The 16324-nt window shown below is 37.0% G+C and overlaps 1 protein-coding gene across 1 annotated transcript in view; it reads right to left on the bottom strand.

Moving 5' to 3' along the window:
• LOC149829786 (Galactose oxidase/kelch repeat superfamily protein) overlaps nt 1–16324 on the bottom strand; it is a 95717-nt gene that overhangs the window by 1594 nt on the left and 77799 nt on the right. Inside the window, exons 16-18 of the mRNA XM_090015293.1 lie at nt 16204–16314; nt 14992–15138; nt 2966–3052 (exon numbers count right to left, since the gene is read on the bottom strand). Coding sequence (XP_089871419.1) covers nt 2966–3052; nt 14992–15138; nt 16204–16314 — 345 coding nt within the window. The remainder of the gene's footprint in view (nt 1–2965; nt 3053–14991; nt 15139–16203; nt 16315–16324) is intronic.

Genomic DNA, 16324 nt, shown 5'->3' with positions numbered 1-16324 from the left:
ATGTATCAAAGATGAAACGCAAAGGGTTTTAGTCAAAGACGAGGAGATTAAGGAGAGATGAAAATATTATTTTGATAAGCTATTTAATGGAAGTCATGCTCAGGATCTTGGAGACCTCTCCATTCCTTTTCATGAGATGAATCGTGACTTCATGCGCAAGATTCAAAAGAAAGAAATTGCAGAGGCTTTGAAGAAAATGAAATCAAGAAGGGCAGTTGGCCCAGATGGTATACCTATCGAGGCTTGAAAATGCTTGGGAGAAAAAGGTTTAGAATGGTTGACAAATCTTTTTAACAAGATTTGACGGACAAATAAGATGCCTAATGAGTGGAGGAAGAGTACTTTGGTGCCTCTATATAAGAATAAGGGTGATATACAAGATTGCACAAACTATCGTCGTATAAAACTCATGAGTCATACTATGAAACTTTGGGAGAGGGTGATTGAGTCTAGGTTGAGGAAGGTTGTCATGATATCGGAGAATCAATTTGGTTTTATGCCTGGAAGATCAGCTATGGAAGCTATACATCTTCTTAGACAACTTATTGAGAGAAATAGAGAGAGGAACAAAGATTTGCATAGGGTTTTTATTGATTTGGAGAAGGCATACGATAGAGTACCTAGGGACGTTCTCTGGTGGACAATGATGAAGAAAGGTGTTTCTCTCAAGTACATTAGTATAATTAAAGATATGTATGAAGGAGTAGTAACCAATGTCCACACTTGTGGAGAGGTGACAGCCAATTTTCCTATAACGGTTGGGTTACATCAAGGATCTGCTTTAAGCCCTTTCCTATTTGCTATAGTGATGGATGAGCTTACGAGATCAATTCAAGAAAATGTGTCGTGGTGTATGTTGTTTGCCGATGATATTGTTTTGATTGATGAGTCTAGAGCTGGGGTTAATGCTAAGTTAGAATTATGGAGACAGACATTGGAAGCAAAAGGTTTTAAGTTGAGTAAGAGTAAGACAGAATATATGGAATGTCAGTTTAGTAAGTAACGAAGTAGTGATGGGAGTATAGTGAAGCTTAGTGAGCAAGAAATACCGGTGGATGATTGTTTCAAATATTTGGGATCTATCATTCAAAAGTATGGAGAAATTGATGCAGATGTAAATCATAGGATAAAGGTTGGTGGATGAAATGGAAAAGTGCAATTGGAGTGTTGTGCGATCGTAGAATGCCATTGCGGTTGAAGGGAAAGTTTTATAGGACGACTATTAAGCCCGCTTTACTATATGGTACGGAATGTTGGGCTGCCAAGAGACATCATATTCAAAAAATGTGTAGCTGAGATGTGTATGCTTAGATGGATGTGTGGAAATACAATAAAAGATAAGATTCGGAACGAGGAGATACGTAAGAAGGTAGGCGTTGCACCCATTGAAAATAAGATGAGAGAATCGTTTACGGTGATTTGGACATATTCGGCGAAGGCCTAATGATGCTCCAGTTAGAAAGATGGAGAAATGGGAAAATATATTAGTTAAAAGAGGTTGGGGTAGGCCTAGGAAGACATGGATGGAGATGATAGGAAATGATATGAATGCTTTGAACCTCATCGAGAACATGGCATTGGATAGAAATGATTGGAGAAGAAGGATTCATGTGGAAGACCCAGAATGATTTTCCTTTTTGGTTCATATCGCCGACCCCAATTGTTTTGGGATGAAGGCGTAGTTGTTGTTGTTGTTGTTGTTGTGGGCTATTGGTCCTGTACAAATCCCAGCCATGTGAGTCAAACATGCATCATCTGTCCATACCTGTCTGAAAAAATGGATTTCGCATGGCCATGTTAAAGGGTTTCTTCACTGGATCTAATAATTTGTGTCAGTACACATGCCTGTCAAAATGATAAGGCTTGCACTGACACATTTTCCTGTAATAAATAAGGCCATATGCTAAAATTGAAATTATTAGGAACTAAGGAAATTTTGTTAGATTGATATCATATGAAGATACTGCCTTCTGTAGATACATTAAGATAAACAAACTTCACAGGGAACTACTTTATAGAAGTCATAATGTATAGCTCAACCTATTTTTACAAATCCCATATGATAAACACATGAAACGACGGTAGGTGTATCATTTGAAATGTAGGATGCACCTTGTATATTGTACAATAGGATGTATATTGTACAATACACATGATTATGGGTGTACCTATGATATGGAAACCCATTTTTCTGGCATATAAGCATTTAATTAATTATGTTCTGTGACAGCCTACATGCATGCATGCTGGAAACCCATTTTTCTGGCATAGCATTCACTTAATTATATTTGTGATTAAGCCTACACATACACAAACTATAGGTATGTACATATGTACGTAATTGATCAACACACTTTGTGGGAACTAGTTTAGCATGCAGTTAATTATGGTAGACTATGTGACAAGCAAAAAATTAGATTAGATGAAGTTGATATAGGTTAGCACGCACTTAATTATGGTAGGCTATGTGACAGAAGCAAAAAACTAGATTACATGAAGTTGATATAAAAATCTTCAAGTGGACAATCATAATAAAAGGGGTTTACTTTGTCAGGAAACTTCATGTACACATGAACAAAGTGAATCAAAAGATACTGAAGCTTGTCTTTGATATACCTCGATATGCATATGGATGGAGATCGCCTTATCTTTTGCACTATAAAGACTCAACTCAATGCATACAATGGAGAACACCAACTATTTCACAAAATGAGTGAAGACATAAAAAGCATCTAATTCATTCCATGGCCATTAAAAACCATCTTCTGATACTTGTAGTAGTGTCTGCAAACATCAGCATGCCATGACTAAGTGATCGCAAACAAAATTCACTGGCCTTATATGGTGTAGAAAAGTAGTTCCTATCAAAAGTGATATCATGCTTATTAAATTACTAGAGGAACGTAGAATATGTTACTCCAGGTTAGAGGAAAATGTGTGATTATGTTATGGAGTGAAGACTAACCTTTCCGGTATGTTGGGTGTGTTCATGTGCAGCCATTTGCCAGTACAAGCTTGTTCTCCTGTAAAAATCCCTGAGAGATTCTCCCGGCTTCATAACAAAAGGACATGATAATAGATGAGTCACTACAGAATTTTACAAAGATGATGGGAGAAAAAAGAGAAAAGACAACATATTACAAAATCAGATATAAACCGAAGAATAGAAAGCAAATTCACACAAAATGAACGCAAAACTACTAAATTACCTAAACATTTGATACACCCATTTTATATCATGCCTTTCAAAACCATGTATACAGGAAATAAAAGGTATTTTGTTAAAAAGAGACTGACAAACACCTAGACTCAGAATCAGATTACTGCAACAGATAAAAACACTCTTACAGTTATTTGAAGAATATTATTGAAAAGAAACATGGAAGAAGGAAGAATGAAAGAACAGAGTACACTCAGTGCTTGTTGACATGTTTCGCAAGATCCAAAAATTTGATTTCAGACAAGTTCAACAAGAAACAGAAACTGCGAGATATGTATTTCTCATATAAAATTTGATCTAAAAAATTAAGTCCCTATAAGATGGTCTTATATTATATTACAAATCTATCAAAAACCAGACATTTATCACACAAAATTAGGTGATACCTTACATTTGTTACAGGATTTTGCATTTTGAAAAAAAATTCCTGCAGTAGAATCTTTAAGGGGAAGCCGTAAGGGAAGGGATTCACCAAACCCAATATTTTTTAGTATACATGCATTTCATCAAACATGCACAACATAAGGAACTTTGTTCCAAACTATGGATGATCTACAAGGTTCTACTGTTAAAATATGTACATATAAATATATATCTATACATATACTTATATATATACATATGTATATATATATAAGTATATGTATATATATACGTATTTTCTTTTTTCTTTTTTCTGTACACCCAAAAACCCGATAGGGGTATTTTGGTAAAATTCATGTACTTTTTACTTTTTAGGATTTTCATTTTTCTTTCTTTTATCTTTTCCTTTTTTCTTTTTTTCTTTTTATTTTTCATTAATGTAGGACCACAAGGGGCCCCACCCATCTAGTCGTTGGGGCCCCAACGACTAGAAGGGAGCCCCCTTGTGGTCCTTCTCTCTTGCATTTGATCCTCTATAAATAGAGGGCTTTCCCTCTTTTAATGTTATGGGTTTTTCAACCCACTTCTCTTCTTCTTCAATAATATTTGCTTTTGTCGTTTAGGCACTTTACCCTTTAGTGGGTTACGTATGCACTTTAAGTGCTTGTGTTCTTGGCTCCTTGTCTAAAGAGTGTTTTGCATTGTTGGTGCTTCCGCTAGTTTCATTACATCTACTCCATCCAGTCAGAAAAATTGTTCCAAACTTTGTTCCAATCAACATCAGTATAAGCAGTTAAGTCAAGAGAAGAGGAAGAAGATAACAAAGGCCCTTTTGAAATAGTGTTCTCGATATATCGTACAATTCTCATCACGGTTGCCATGTGAACTGTCGTAGGTGCATGCTGAAACTGGCTTGCCGCATGAACCGCATGAGAAATATCTAGTCGGGTGATGAAAAGATAAGTAAGAGATCTGATTAATTGCCTATAGGGAGTATGATCATTGAGAGAAACACCATCTTCCAGTCTTAATTTTGCATTTATAACTTCTGGAATCCACTTTTTTTTCAGCAGAAATCTCAGACTTAGTACAAATATCAACAACTAATTTTATTTGAGCGAGTATATATCTATGTGAATAGGCCACTTCAATACCTAAAAAATATCTCAAGAAACCCAGGTCAGACATGACAAAAGTTTTGTTTAAAATGGTTTTAGTTTCATTCACTCTTTCTTTGTCATTTCCCGTAACGATCATATCATCAACATATAAGAGAAGGATCACAATAGAGTCACCTGTTTTCTTGACAAAAAGAGCAGTGCCAGTATAGCAAGAAACAAAACCCAAATTAATTAGAACATTACTGAATTTATCATATCAAGCTTTAGGAGCTTGTTTAAGACCATACAATGCCTTTTTTAATTTTAAAACTTTGCCATTTAAATTCATGTCAGGAGGAGAATCCATATAAACCTCTTCACCAAGATCTTCATTTAAAAATGCATTTTAACGTTTAATTGATAAATAGGTCACTTTTTAATAGATGCAATGGCAATGAGAACTCGAATACTTGTCATTCAAGCAACCGAGGCAAATGTCTCATCATAGTCTACCCCATACTCTTGAGCATATCCTTTGACCACTAATCTAGCCTTTTATCTGTCTAATGACCCATCACTTTTAGTTTTTAATTTAAAAACCCATCTACATCCTATAGGTTTCTTTCCTTGGGAAAGATAGACTACTTCCCATGTTTGAGCTTTCTTAAGTGTATTAAGTTCAAATTCCATGGCTTCATTCCAATAGGGAGATTGTTTGGCGTCATTATAATGAGATGGTTCATAAAAGGAATGAAGGGCTATTAAGCATGCTCTAAAATTCGGAGAAAAGGTCATAAGATACAAATCTATTTGGTGCTTTAGAAACACGATTTAATCTTCTATGTGAAGAGTCATCTAAAGATGAGTTTTGAGAGTATTTGTCGAGAGCACAGGGATGAGTACCTTCTTCCCTTCTAGCATAAACTTGTATATTACTTGATATATGTTCATTTAATTCTTCATGTTGACCATTATTATTATTAACAAATTGTTCATTATGATTAACATCATTGTTAAGGGAATCAAGAATCTCACTAGGTTTAGATTCATCATTTTAGGGTAATAAATCAAATAAAAAGGAGCAATCAATATTTTCTTTTGATTCTTTATTTTCAAAACCATCTTCATTTTCAAGAAAAGTAACATCCTTTGAAATATAAAGCTTGCCATCTATGGGATCAAAACATCGGTATCCTTTTTTATTTTCTCCATATCCTAAGAAGACACACTCAATAACTTTTGGAGAAAGCTTATCATTTTTATGGGTAAGGACAACACTTACAACCGAAGATTCTCAATCTTTTAAAATCTGGGATCATTTTATAATTTTTTTCAAAAGGAGAAACATTGTTCAATGATGTTGAAGGAGTTCTATTAATCAAGTTGAGGTTAGAACGGCTTCGGCCCAAAAGATCTTTGGAATATTTTTGGAGATTAAAAGAGTCCTAATAGTTTCTATTATGTGTCTATGTTTTGTTTCCGCAAGGCCATTTTTGTTGTGGAGTTTTAGGACAAGACCTTTGGTGACAAATTCCATTTAGTCTTAAATAATTTTGAAAATCATTTGACATATATTCTCGTCCCGAATCCGATCTTAGAATAGAGAGATTACTTAAGAATTGATTCTTAACCATTGTATGAAATTCTTTAAAGAAAAAGAATACATCCGATTTGCGGTTTAGAAAATAGACCTATGTGAATCTAGTGAAGTCATCAACAAAAATCACATAATACGAGAAACCTTCTTTAGATATGATAGGAGATGGACCCCATACATCGAAATGGACTAGTTCAAACGACCTAGAAGACAAAGTTTCTTTAAGAAAATGAAATTGCTTTCATTTTTCCAAAAATACAATCTTTACAAGTAATGTCTTTCTCATTACATGTATTTCCTAAAAGGGAGAAAAAAGATATCTTTGAAAAGCTAAGGTAACCAAGTCTCTTATGCCAAATATCAATGTTTTTTATATTTGCAAAATTACAAAAAGACTTGGTGAAAGAGTCAAAAAATCCATAAAGTATACATCGCCTCTCCTATGGCCTTGCCCAATCAGCTTCCCTGGCCGGATATCCTGCACGGTGTAATTTTTGGATGACAAAGAGACTTTGCAACCATGATCAGAAATTTGAGAGATAGAAAAAATATTTAAATTTATTTTTGGAACCACCCTTATTTAGGAACAAGAAAATCTTGGGAATATTTTGAATCAAGTGTTCCAATGCTTTCGATTTTTAAAGAAGTCCCATCGGTCGTTGCAATATAAGATGAGGAGGGGTTGGAATATACTTTAGAAAGAACATTCTCATGTGGTGTCATATAAAAAGAAGCACCGGAGTCAAGAATCCACATACCTGGAGGAGATGATGATGAAGCAATGGCGGCACCCAAAGTAGAGGAAGTCTTGGGAAAATGTTGGAGTGCCTCCGAAATTTGGTTAAGAGTTTCTTTAATATCTCCTCCGTTTTTGTTTACTTCTTCTTTCTTTGGTACTTTTTCACCAACGGAAGTCACTTTACCTTTAAGCTTTGGGCAAACAGGTAATATATCCCGGTTCATTGCAATAGTGACAAGTAACTCCCTTTTTATATCCACTATTATAATTGGATTCATTCCCATTATTTTTGGCAAAGTGAAGAGGTCTATAGGTTTTTACATTTGATCTTGGCCTAGTAACGGCCAAAACATCATCACTTTTATGAGTCATGCCAAGACGAGCTTCCTCTTGACATACTTCAGCAAGGGTATCTTCGATAGGCAATGCCTTGCTCCTATGAAGAAGAGATGCCCTTGTTCGAATTCCGGTCTAAGACCATGAAGAAATTGAAAAAAGTGTTCTTTTTCAATTTGTTTTCTTCTCATTTCAATGTCTTCTAGAGCCACCCATTTAGGCTCAAGAAGGGCAAGTTTGTCCCAAAGAGGAGATAAGACACTAAAATAATCGCGGACACCCGTGTCCCCTTGTTTAGTGGATCTAATTTTTTTTTTGACAAAAAAATTGTCTAGCTAGATCCTTTTGGGTATACATACCCTTAAGGAAGAACCAAGCTTTATTGGCACTTCTAAACTTAGCAATGTTGGCACAAATTTTAATGTCAACATTGTTCATGAACCAAGCCAATTGGTTACTTTTTCAATCTTATACCTTTAATTTATGATCATGTATAGCTTTAAGACGATCTTCCCCATCAAGAGCTTTTTCAATACCTAGGATTTTTGTGAGCTTCAATGTTAGTTCAAGAGAAGTCACCATCACGAAGCCCCAAAGCTTCTTCCCGCGAAGTTGATTCTCCATTGCAGAAGCTCACATTAAGTAATTTGAACTATTGAGTTTGAAGATCTCCACCCTTGACTCGTGCTCCATATTAAAGTAGAAGGTAGAGAGAAAGAACCTAGAACACACTCTTCACAAGAAAAAATAAAAAACCTTCCAAGATCAAAGAAACCCAAATGGCTTTCATACCATGTAATGAAATGAGCGAAAATACAATAAGTGGAGAACACTTGTAGATCATAATAATGAACAAGAACCAAAAGATTTCACAAGCAATTAATGTGCACACACGTAAACCCACAAAGGGGGAATGCCAAAAGGCATACATAAAATGAATATTATTGAGAGAGAATGAGAGAAAAGATACATAGGAAAGGGGGGAACACCCCCTATTTATACACAATGAGAAGGGGGCCTTGGGTGTTAGTTTGGATCATGGATCCGACCCGACCCACGATCCACCTCGAGATCCAGCGGTGGCATGTTTGTAATTAGATCTTATTACCTGTGTAAAGTGTATTGTACCACTTATAAATATCAAGTAAAAAGGGAAAACCCTATTGCGCCGACTATTCCTCTCTCTCTCTTCTCGTTCTTTATTTCTGATATTTCTCTAACATCTACAGGCTGATATCTCTAACATCTGCAGGATATTTCTGACATGGTATCAGAGCACAGGCACGGAAATCGATCATCTGGAAGGCCTATAAGGACCAGTGCGTGAAAGGACATAGGCTTTCTCTATCCCTTTTCTGATCTTTTCTCTATTTCTCAAAATCATGTATCCCTATTTCTTAAGTTCTTTTCTCTGTTTCTCAAAATCATGTATCCCTATTTCTTCAGTTTCTCCTTTTTCCCTAGTCTGATTTCACACGTTATTTCTTTTCTCCTTTTTCCCTAATCAGATTTCTTCAGTTTCTCCTTTTTTCCCTAATCTGATTTCACACGTTATTTCTTCTCTTTCTTCAATTTGCGCATCCTTATTTCTATTTCGATTTCTTCTCTTTTCAAATCCTTTTTCTGGCTCACACGTTACAAAGCATTGTTGTTTTTCTGTGCACACAGCATTGTTGTTTCTCTGTGTACACAGCATTGCTATTCCTGGCCTGGTTCACACGTTATGCAGCATTAAAAATTTTTTTTTTAACGTGTGTGTGTGAAGATTAATTTCTGGATTACACGTCATTATATTTCTGTGCAATGTGTTGCTGATATCATTTTCAGCACACACAGTATTGTTGTTCTACTTCTATTAATACATTGTTAAATACAGTTTGTTCTCTCATTCTTCATAAAATCTATGGATTCCAAATTGAACCCTAGTTTTCTTACTTATCTCATGACCCACAAGTTATCACATGATAACTATTTGCTTTGGAAACGCCAAATTGTGCCTTTTATTCGCAGTCATGGTCTTTATGGGCATCTAGATGGACGATCGCCCGCCCCACCTACACATATCATGCAGGAAATAACAGGTGAAGACGGGAAGGTGAGTCAACTTCGAAGCACCAATCCAGCTTATGACATATGGGTACAACGGGATCAGACATTAGTCGCTTACATAACCTCCACACTTTCTGATCGTGTTTTACAAACTATCTCTGATGACCAATCCGCTGCCGAGTTGTGGAATGGACTAGCTCATTCTTTTTCTCAGGTTTCCGAATCTCGGGTTTTGCAACTCAAGTGGAAGTTCCAATCCATGCGAAAAGAAAACAAATCCATTACAGAGTTTATGGGGGATGTCAGAGTGATTACAGATCAATTAGCTGCCATTGGAAGTCCTGTATCAGATAAGGATATGGTACAACAAGTATTAGGTAGTCTTGGACCTGAATATCGCATGTTCTGCACAACACTCCAGGTTGTCTCAGTCCTTCCATGTTTTGATGATCTTCAATCTAAGCTTTTGCAATATGAGGTCAGTTTAAATCAGGAACACGCGTCAGAGGATGCTCATCCTGTGATGATGACACATACGCCTATTCAAACAGGAGTTTCATTTACTCCCCCTCGCCCCAATGGAACATCTATGAACAGAGGAGGATTACTGCCTACACCAGGAGGAGGAGGTATTGGTTCAAGCAGTGTACCACGAGGAGGACGTGTTCCTACTTGTTTTCTATGTAACAAACGGGGACATGTTAAAGCAAACTGCTGGTATAATCCTCAGAACCGGAACAAATCAGGGAGGCCAGATAGTAGGCCAGGGCAGAAGGTCACTCATCAGTTTGCCCATACTCCTCAGGGACAGGTTCTTCCACAGGACATACAGAATATCCTTATGACTACTTTCAATCAGATGAACTTACGCCAAAATGAGGAAGGTATATGGTATATTGATTCAGGGGCAGCAGCACACGTTACTTCTGATGCAGGTAAATTTACCCACTTGACTCCTTACACTGGAAATGGCACTATAGTCATAGGAGATGGATCTCACCACCCCATCTCTTACACTGGAAATGTCTCCATTTCTTTGCCTGAATCTCAATTACCCTTGTCAAATGTCTTACTCACACCTGCTATTCAAAAGAATATTCTATCTGTGTCTAAATTAGTTGATGAAACAAATTCTTCCATTGAATTTACTCCTTCTTCTGTTTATCTTAAGGATCTTCACACCAAGAAGACGCTCGCTAAAGGTGAACGGCGCGGGAACATGTACGTCTTTGAAGAATCTCATGTGCCTTTGAAGACGTCGTCTTCCGTAACCGTGGCTTCTTCAGCTCCTTCTTTTCCAACATTTTTGAGTCGATCCACAGATCATAGTTCTTCATCTAGAGTCTTGAAACTTAATAAGCCAAACTTATGGCATCTTCGTTTGGGTCATTGTAGTCAAGTCTTTCTTGACAAGTTGTCTGCTAAAGGTCTAATACCCACAGTCAGTTTAGAGTCAAAATGTCCAAGTTGTCATTCATGCAAAAGTCATGTACTTCCTTTTCATAGTATCAATAAAAGAGCATCAAAGCCTTTTGAAATTATATGCTCAGATGTTTGGGGTCCTGCACCCACTGCTTCTCTTTCTGGATCTCGATACTATGTACTCTTTCTTGATTCTTACACTCGTTTTAGTTGGATTTACTTCATGAAAAACAAACATGAAGTTTTCAAGTTGTTCAAACAGTTTCATGCACTAGTCCAAAACCAATTCAATACCAATGTTGTATATTTCCAGTGTGATGGGGGGGGAGAATACATATCCCATGATTTTAGTGAATATTTGAAGGAGCATGGCATTACACGTAACATTTCTTGCCCTCATACCCCTCAACAAAATGGAGTTGCTGAGAGAAAGCACAGGCATATTGTTGAAACAGCCTTGAGCATGATGCATACTGTGGGCATCCCTTTTTCCCTTTGGACCGAGGCTTTCCACACAGCTGTTTACGTTATCAACAGGTTGCCCATGACCATCCTTAAAGATAATTCTCCGTATTTTGTTCTTTATAATTGTCATCCATCATATGAAGAACTACATCCTTTTGGTTGCGTATGTTATGTTCATATTGATCATTCATTGAGAAATAAGTTTCAAGACAAAGCTATACAGTGCAAGTTCCTTGGGTATGCAGATGACTATAAGGGATACAGGTGTTATGATCCTCATACAGGCAAAATTCGGATATCCAGAAATGTTGTTTTTCATGATGAAAATTTTGACACTCTGGGTTCATCTTCCACAGATACACAGGACAGTTATGATCCTTGGCTCAGTGACTCACTTTTATATGACTCGTTGCCTCATGAGGATTCATCTTTATTGACAGACAATGAACCCTATACTTTTGATGTGGAACCACATATGGAAGACATTCCTCCTACAACAACATCCTCACGTTTTTCTGGTCTTGTTTATTCTCGTAGAACTCACCCAGTCAATGCTGAGACTCCCCTACGACATTACACTCGGGTTAGACATCCTATAGATCGCTGGGTAAGTTATAACAATTTCTCTTTGGATTTTCAAACATTTCTAACCAGAGTGTCCAAAGAAACAGAACCTTCCTCCTTTCATGATGCTGTAAATTCTCGTGCCTGGGTAGAGGCGATGAATGAGGAAATGGAGGCATTGCATGAATGCAACACATGGGAAATTGTGCCAAGGCCATACAACAAGAATGTTGTAGGATCCAAATGGGTGTACAAGATCAAGTACAAATCGGATGGCAGTGTTGAGCGCTATAAGGCTCGCCTGGTTGCACGAGGCTTCACACAGCAATATGGGCAGGATTACGATGAAACATTCAGCCCAGTAGTAAAACTGGGCACAGTCAGGATTGTCATTGCGTTGGCATTACAACATGGATGGTCACTCAGTCAACTTGATGTTAAAAATGCTTTTCTGCATGGTGAACTAAAGGAAGAAGTTTACATGGAGCAGCCACCTGGATATAGCATGCATGATTCATCAAATTGGGTATGTAAACTTCGACGCTCTCTTTACGGATTAAAACAAGCTTCTCGATCTTGGTTTGAGAGTTTTTCCACAAAGATCCAGCGTCATGGTTTTAATAAAAGTGTTCTAGACCATTCATTGTTCATCTTCAAAAGTGGTTCAGCTATTGTTTGGGTGCTTATATATGTTGATGATATCATTATTACCGGGAGTGATGAGGATCACATATCTTGGGTTAAGTCTATGTTGATGGCTAAATTCAAGATGAAAGACTTGGGTTCCTTGCGATATTTTTTGGGTGTGGAAGTTGATAGTCGACATGAGACTATTAAGCCAACATAAGTACACTATTGATATTCTCCTCGCTACGGGGATGGAGAATTGTAAACCAATTAGCACACCTTGTCTTCTAAATCATAAGTTAAGTGCTAAAGAAGGCACCACTTATCATGATCCTACTTTGTATCGTCGAGTTGTAGGGATGTTACAATACTTAACATTCACTAGGCCTGACATAGCATACTCTGTCAATCAGGCTTCTCAGTTTATGCATGCTCCTACAGATGCACATATGGAAGCGGTAAAAAGAATCCTTCGGTATTTAAAGGGTACGATTGGAGATGGTTTGATGTATAACAAAGACACAGATTATACGTCAGGACATCGACTATTCACCTACACAGATGCGGACTGGGCTGGTGATCCTGATGAGCGCAGATCAGTTTCAGGGTATTGCATCCTTATCGGCAATAATGTTGTAACATGGAGTAGCAAGAAGCAAAAGGCAGTGGCGCGATCTAGTACTGAAGCCGAGTATCGGGCAATGGCAGCAGGAACAGCTGATGTTACGTGGGTGAGACACCTACTGCAAGAATTACAAGAACCAATCTCGTCCTCTATGCTTCTTTGTGATAATCAGAGTGCTATTAATATTGCCTTCAATCCCATTCTTCATTGTCGCACGAAGTATATCGAAATCGATCAACACTTTGTTAGACAAAAGGTGGAAGAAAAAGAAATTGAACCCGCATATGTTAGGTCAGATATGCAAGTTGCTGACATGTTTACCAACAGATTATCCACTCATCAGTTTTGGGCACTCAAAGACAAGTTGAACATGATCAAAGACCATACTCAACTTGAGGGAGGCTGTTAGTTTGTATCGTGGATCCGACCCGACCCACGATCCACCTCGAGATCCAGCGGTGGCATGTTTGTAATTAGATCTTATTACCTGTGTAAAGTGTATTGTACCACTTATAAATATCAAGTAAAAAGGGAAAACCCTATTGCGCCGACTATTCCTCTCTCTCTCTTCTCGTTCTTTATTTCTGATATTTCTCTAACATCTGCAGGCTGATATCTCTAACATCTGCAGGATATTTCTGACATTGGGGCTCTCCACAAATAGACGTTGGGGTCATATTTATAACCGTTGGTGACCCCCAACGTCTATTATTGTGGGGTCCCCAAGGGTCCCAAAAAAATGAAAAAAAGAAAACAAAAAAATAAAAAAGTAGAAAACTTAAGAAATAAGTTGTTTATAAATAACAACTTATATTACATGTGAAAAGACCAAAATACCCCTATCGGGTATTTTGGATGAAACAGAAAAAGATTTTATATATATATATATATATATAACATTCACCAAGCCCAATATTTTTTAGTATACATGCATTTCATCAAACATGCACAACATAAGGAACTTTGTTCCAAACTATGGATGATCTACAAGGTTCTACTTCATCCAATCAGAAAAATAATGGTAGATTTTCATGAGGTTAAGAAAAAAATTATTACAATTGAGTCTAATCCAAGGTTACCAGACTAAGAATCGGAAGTGGGAAACGAATGAGAAGCAGAGTGAGAAGCAAGATATTTTAAAATTTATAAGAAGCGGGAAGTGATAAATCAATTTAAAAGCAAAATAGAAATAAAAGAGAAAGTGATATGGGATCAAATGGCAAGCAAAATACAAATGAAAGGAGAAATAAATAAAAATAAAAATAAAAATGATTGTTCTTAAATTTTGTGATTTCATAGTGTAATAATTAAGTTCTTCTCAAAATCTAAAAATGATGGTTGCCAATTTAAAGAAAGTACATGAGAAGTGAGTGGGAAGCATGAAAGGAAGCACATGGAAAACATAAAAAGAAGCGTAAGGGAAGCATATAGAAATCATGGAAGAAACATATGGGAAGCATAAGAGAAGTGTGGAAGAATGAGATTCCTATCAAGTTTCAAAAGTGAGGAGTTTCACGCTACTGAAGCGAATTTCGAGGAAGCGCGCTTCCCACCTATCTATGAAGCTTCCAGTAACTCTGGTCCAACCACGATTAATTTTCAAGTAGCATTAATGCAATTAATATAACTTAATTGTTGCTAGTTTACAAAAATTAGAAGGAATTTGCAAATAATTGGTTTTGTAGCATGATTTAGTTTATTTACAGAAGATTCAAATAAAGATTCCACCATAGGCCATATGCTATGATGTTAAGCACATATTCATCCATTAGAATGTAAAAATATACAACAATTTGGAGTGAAAATTACAACATTTAAGAGAAAAAGAAGTAAAACTGACACGGGAAAAAGGAACATTAACACAGTTTTAAAAAAAAAACTCACTATTGGTGTTCTCTGTGACTCTGAAAGGCCAAGGTTGGCCCTTATTTGATCTATTCTTGCACGCCTTTCCTTCCGACGAAGATTGACAGCCTTTCCAGTCAGAATGGCAACAGCAGCATCCACTCCTAAATTTGCACCATCCTCCAGCTTTGCATATGAAACAAATTATCACAATTATAAGAAAGAATAAATATGATGCATCAATATGGATATAAATGATGTGTATCACACGAATGAGGCCTCTAGACATTGATCGACGGCGTCATTGATTTGGCAGCATTTCCACATCTAAGATACAGCTTCCATACAAAACCCTAAACAAAAGAGACGGACCCACAAAGCAACCAGAAAGGAAAACAGATTAAGATGTGTCTTCATTTGCTTTTTGGGCGGGGAGCTACTAGGTGGTGGCAAGGTAAGCATGGGCACCTTTTGCATGCTATTCTACATTTTTGTTATTTCATGTTTACATCATAATATTTAGGACGCAATTGATAGCACGTTAAGAAACTCCATGGGGTTAATTTACCCCATTTTGGTGTGGGCTCCAAGGGCGCTATCAAGCAGGGAGTTTTTCTCCATGAAGTTTTTCCGTTCGGTGCTATCAAACATGCCCTTATTGATTTAGTGAAATGCTTCATTTGTTTCCTTCTATGCACTATTATTTGTGCGCTTCAGCAAGAGACAACAATGAAATGTTTGGTTAAAGTTTTCAGTCCTAGTCCCCACAATGTTCTGTAACATTTGTCATGATGTATTAGCCGTTTTAACAGCAAGGGAGAGTAAGGCATTGACAGAAAAGGTTGGAAGTTTAATATAATTCAACCTGAACACTGGACAGGCCCACACATTGCAAAACCGCCTATAGTTTACCTTTTTTTTTATGGCAAGCTGCCAGATTCGAATCTGAAAGACCTCATTTATGATAGTATAACCTAGCCACAGCTATTTCATTTGACCCCTACCTGTGGTTTACCTTGAATGATTACTTTGCAGTTTGGGCCTACAAGTGGCTTATCCCTTGAGTAAGGGCACCAATCACATTTTGTAAGGTGATGGTCTTTCAATGACCATCAAAATTCATATGCAACACAAGTACGCAACATGTTTGTATGTAAGATTTCCTTACCGGGACAAGCTATTGTACTAAACCATGTATGTAACAAACACATTACCAGATATAAGTGCAGAGTTAAAGCTGAACAAATTTACCTGCTCGTTACTTTCAGACTCATCAGAATCACTCCCACTTTCACTTTCTTCGCTGTCTGTATCCTCTATATCTTCATCCTCACTGATATCAAGCCACTCAGACTCCGATGCCTGATAGAAT

This window comes from Nuphar pumila, chromosome 8 (assembly GCF_984573655.1).
Source record: "Nuphar pumila chromosome 8, dmNupPumi1.hap1.1, whole genome shotgun sequence".
Taxonomy (NCBI): Eukaryota; Viridiplantae; Streptophyta; class Magnoliopsida; order Nymphaeales; family Nymphaeaceae; genus Nuphar; species Nuphar pumila.
This window is presented reverse-complemented; position numbering and strand designations above follow the sequence as displayed.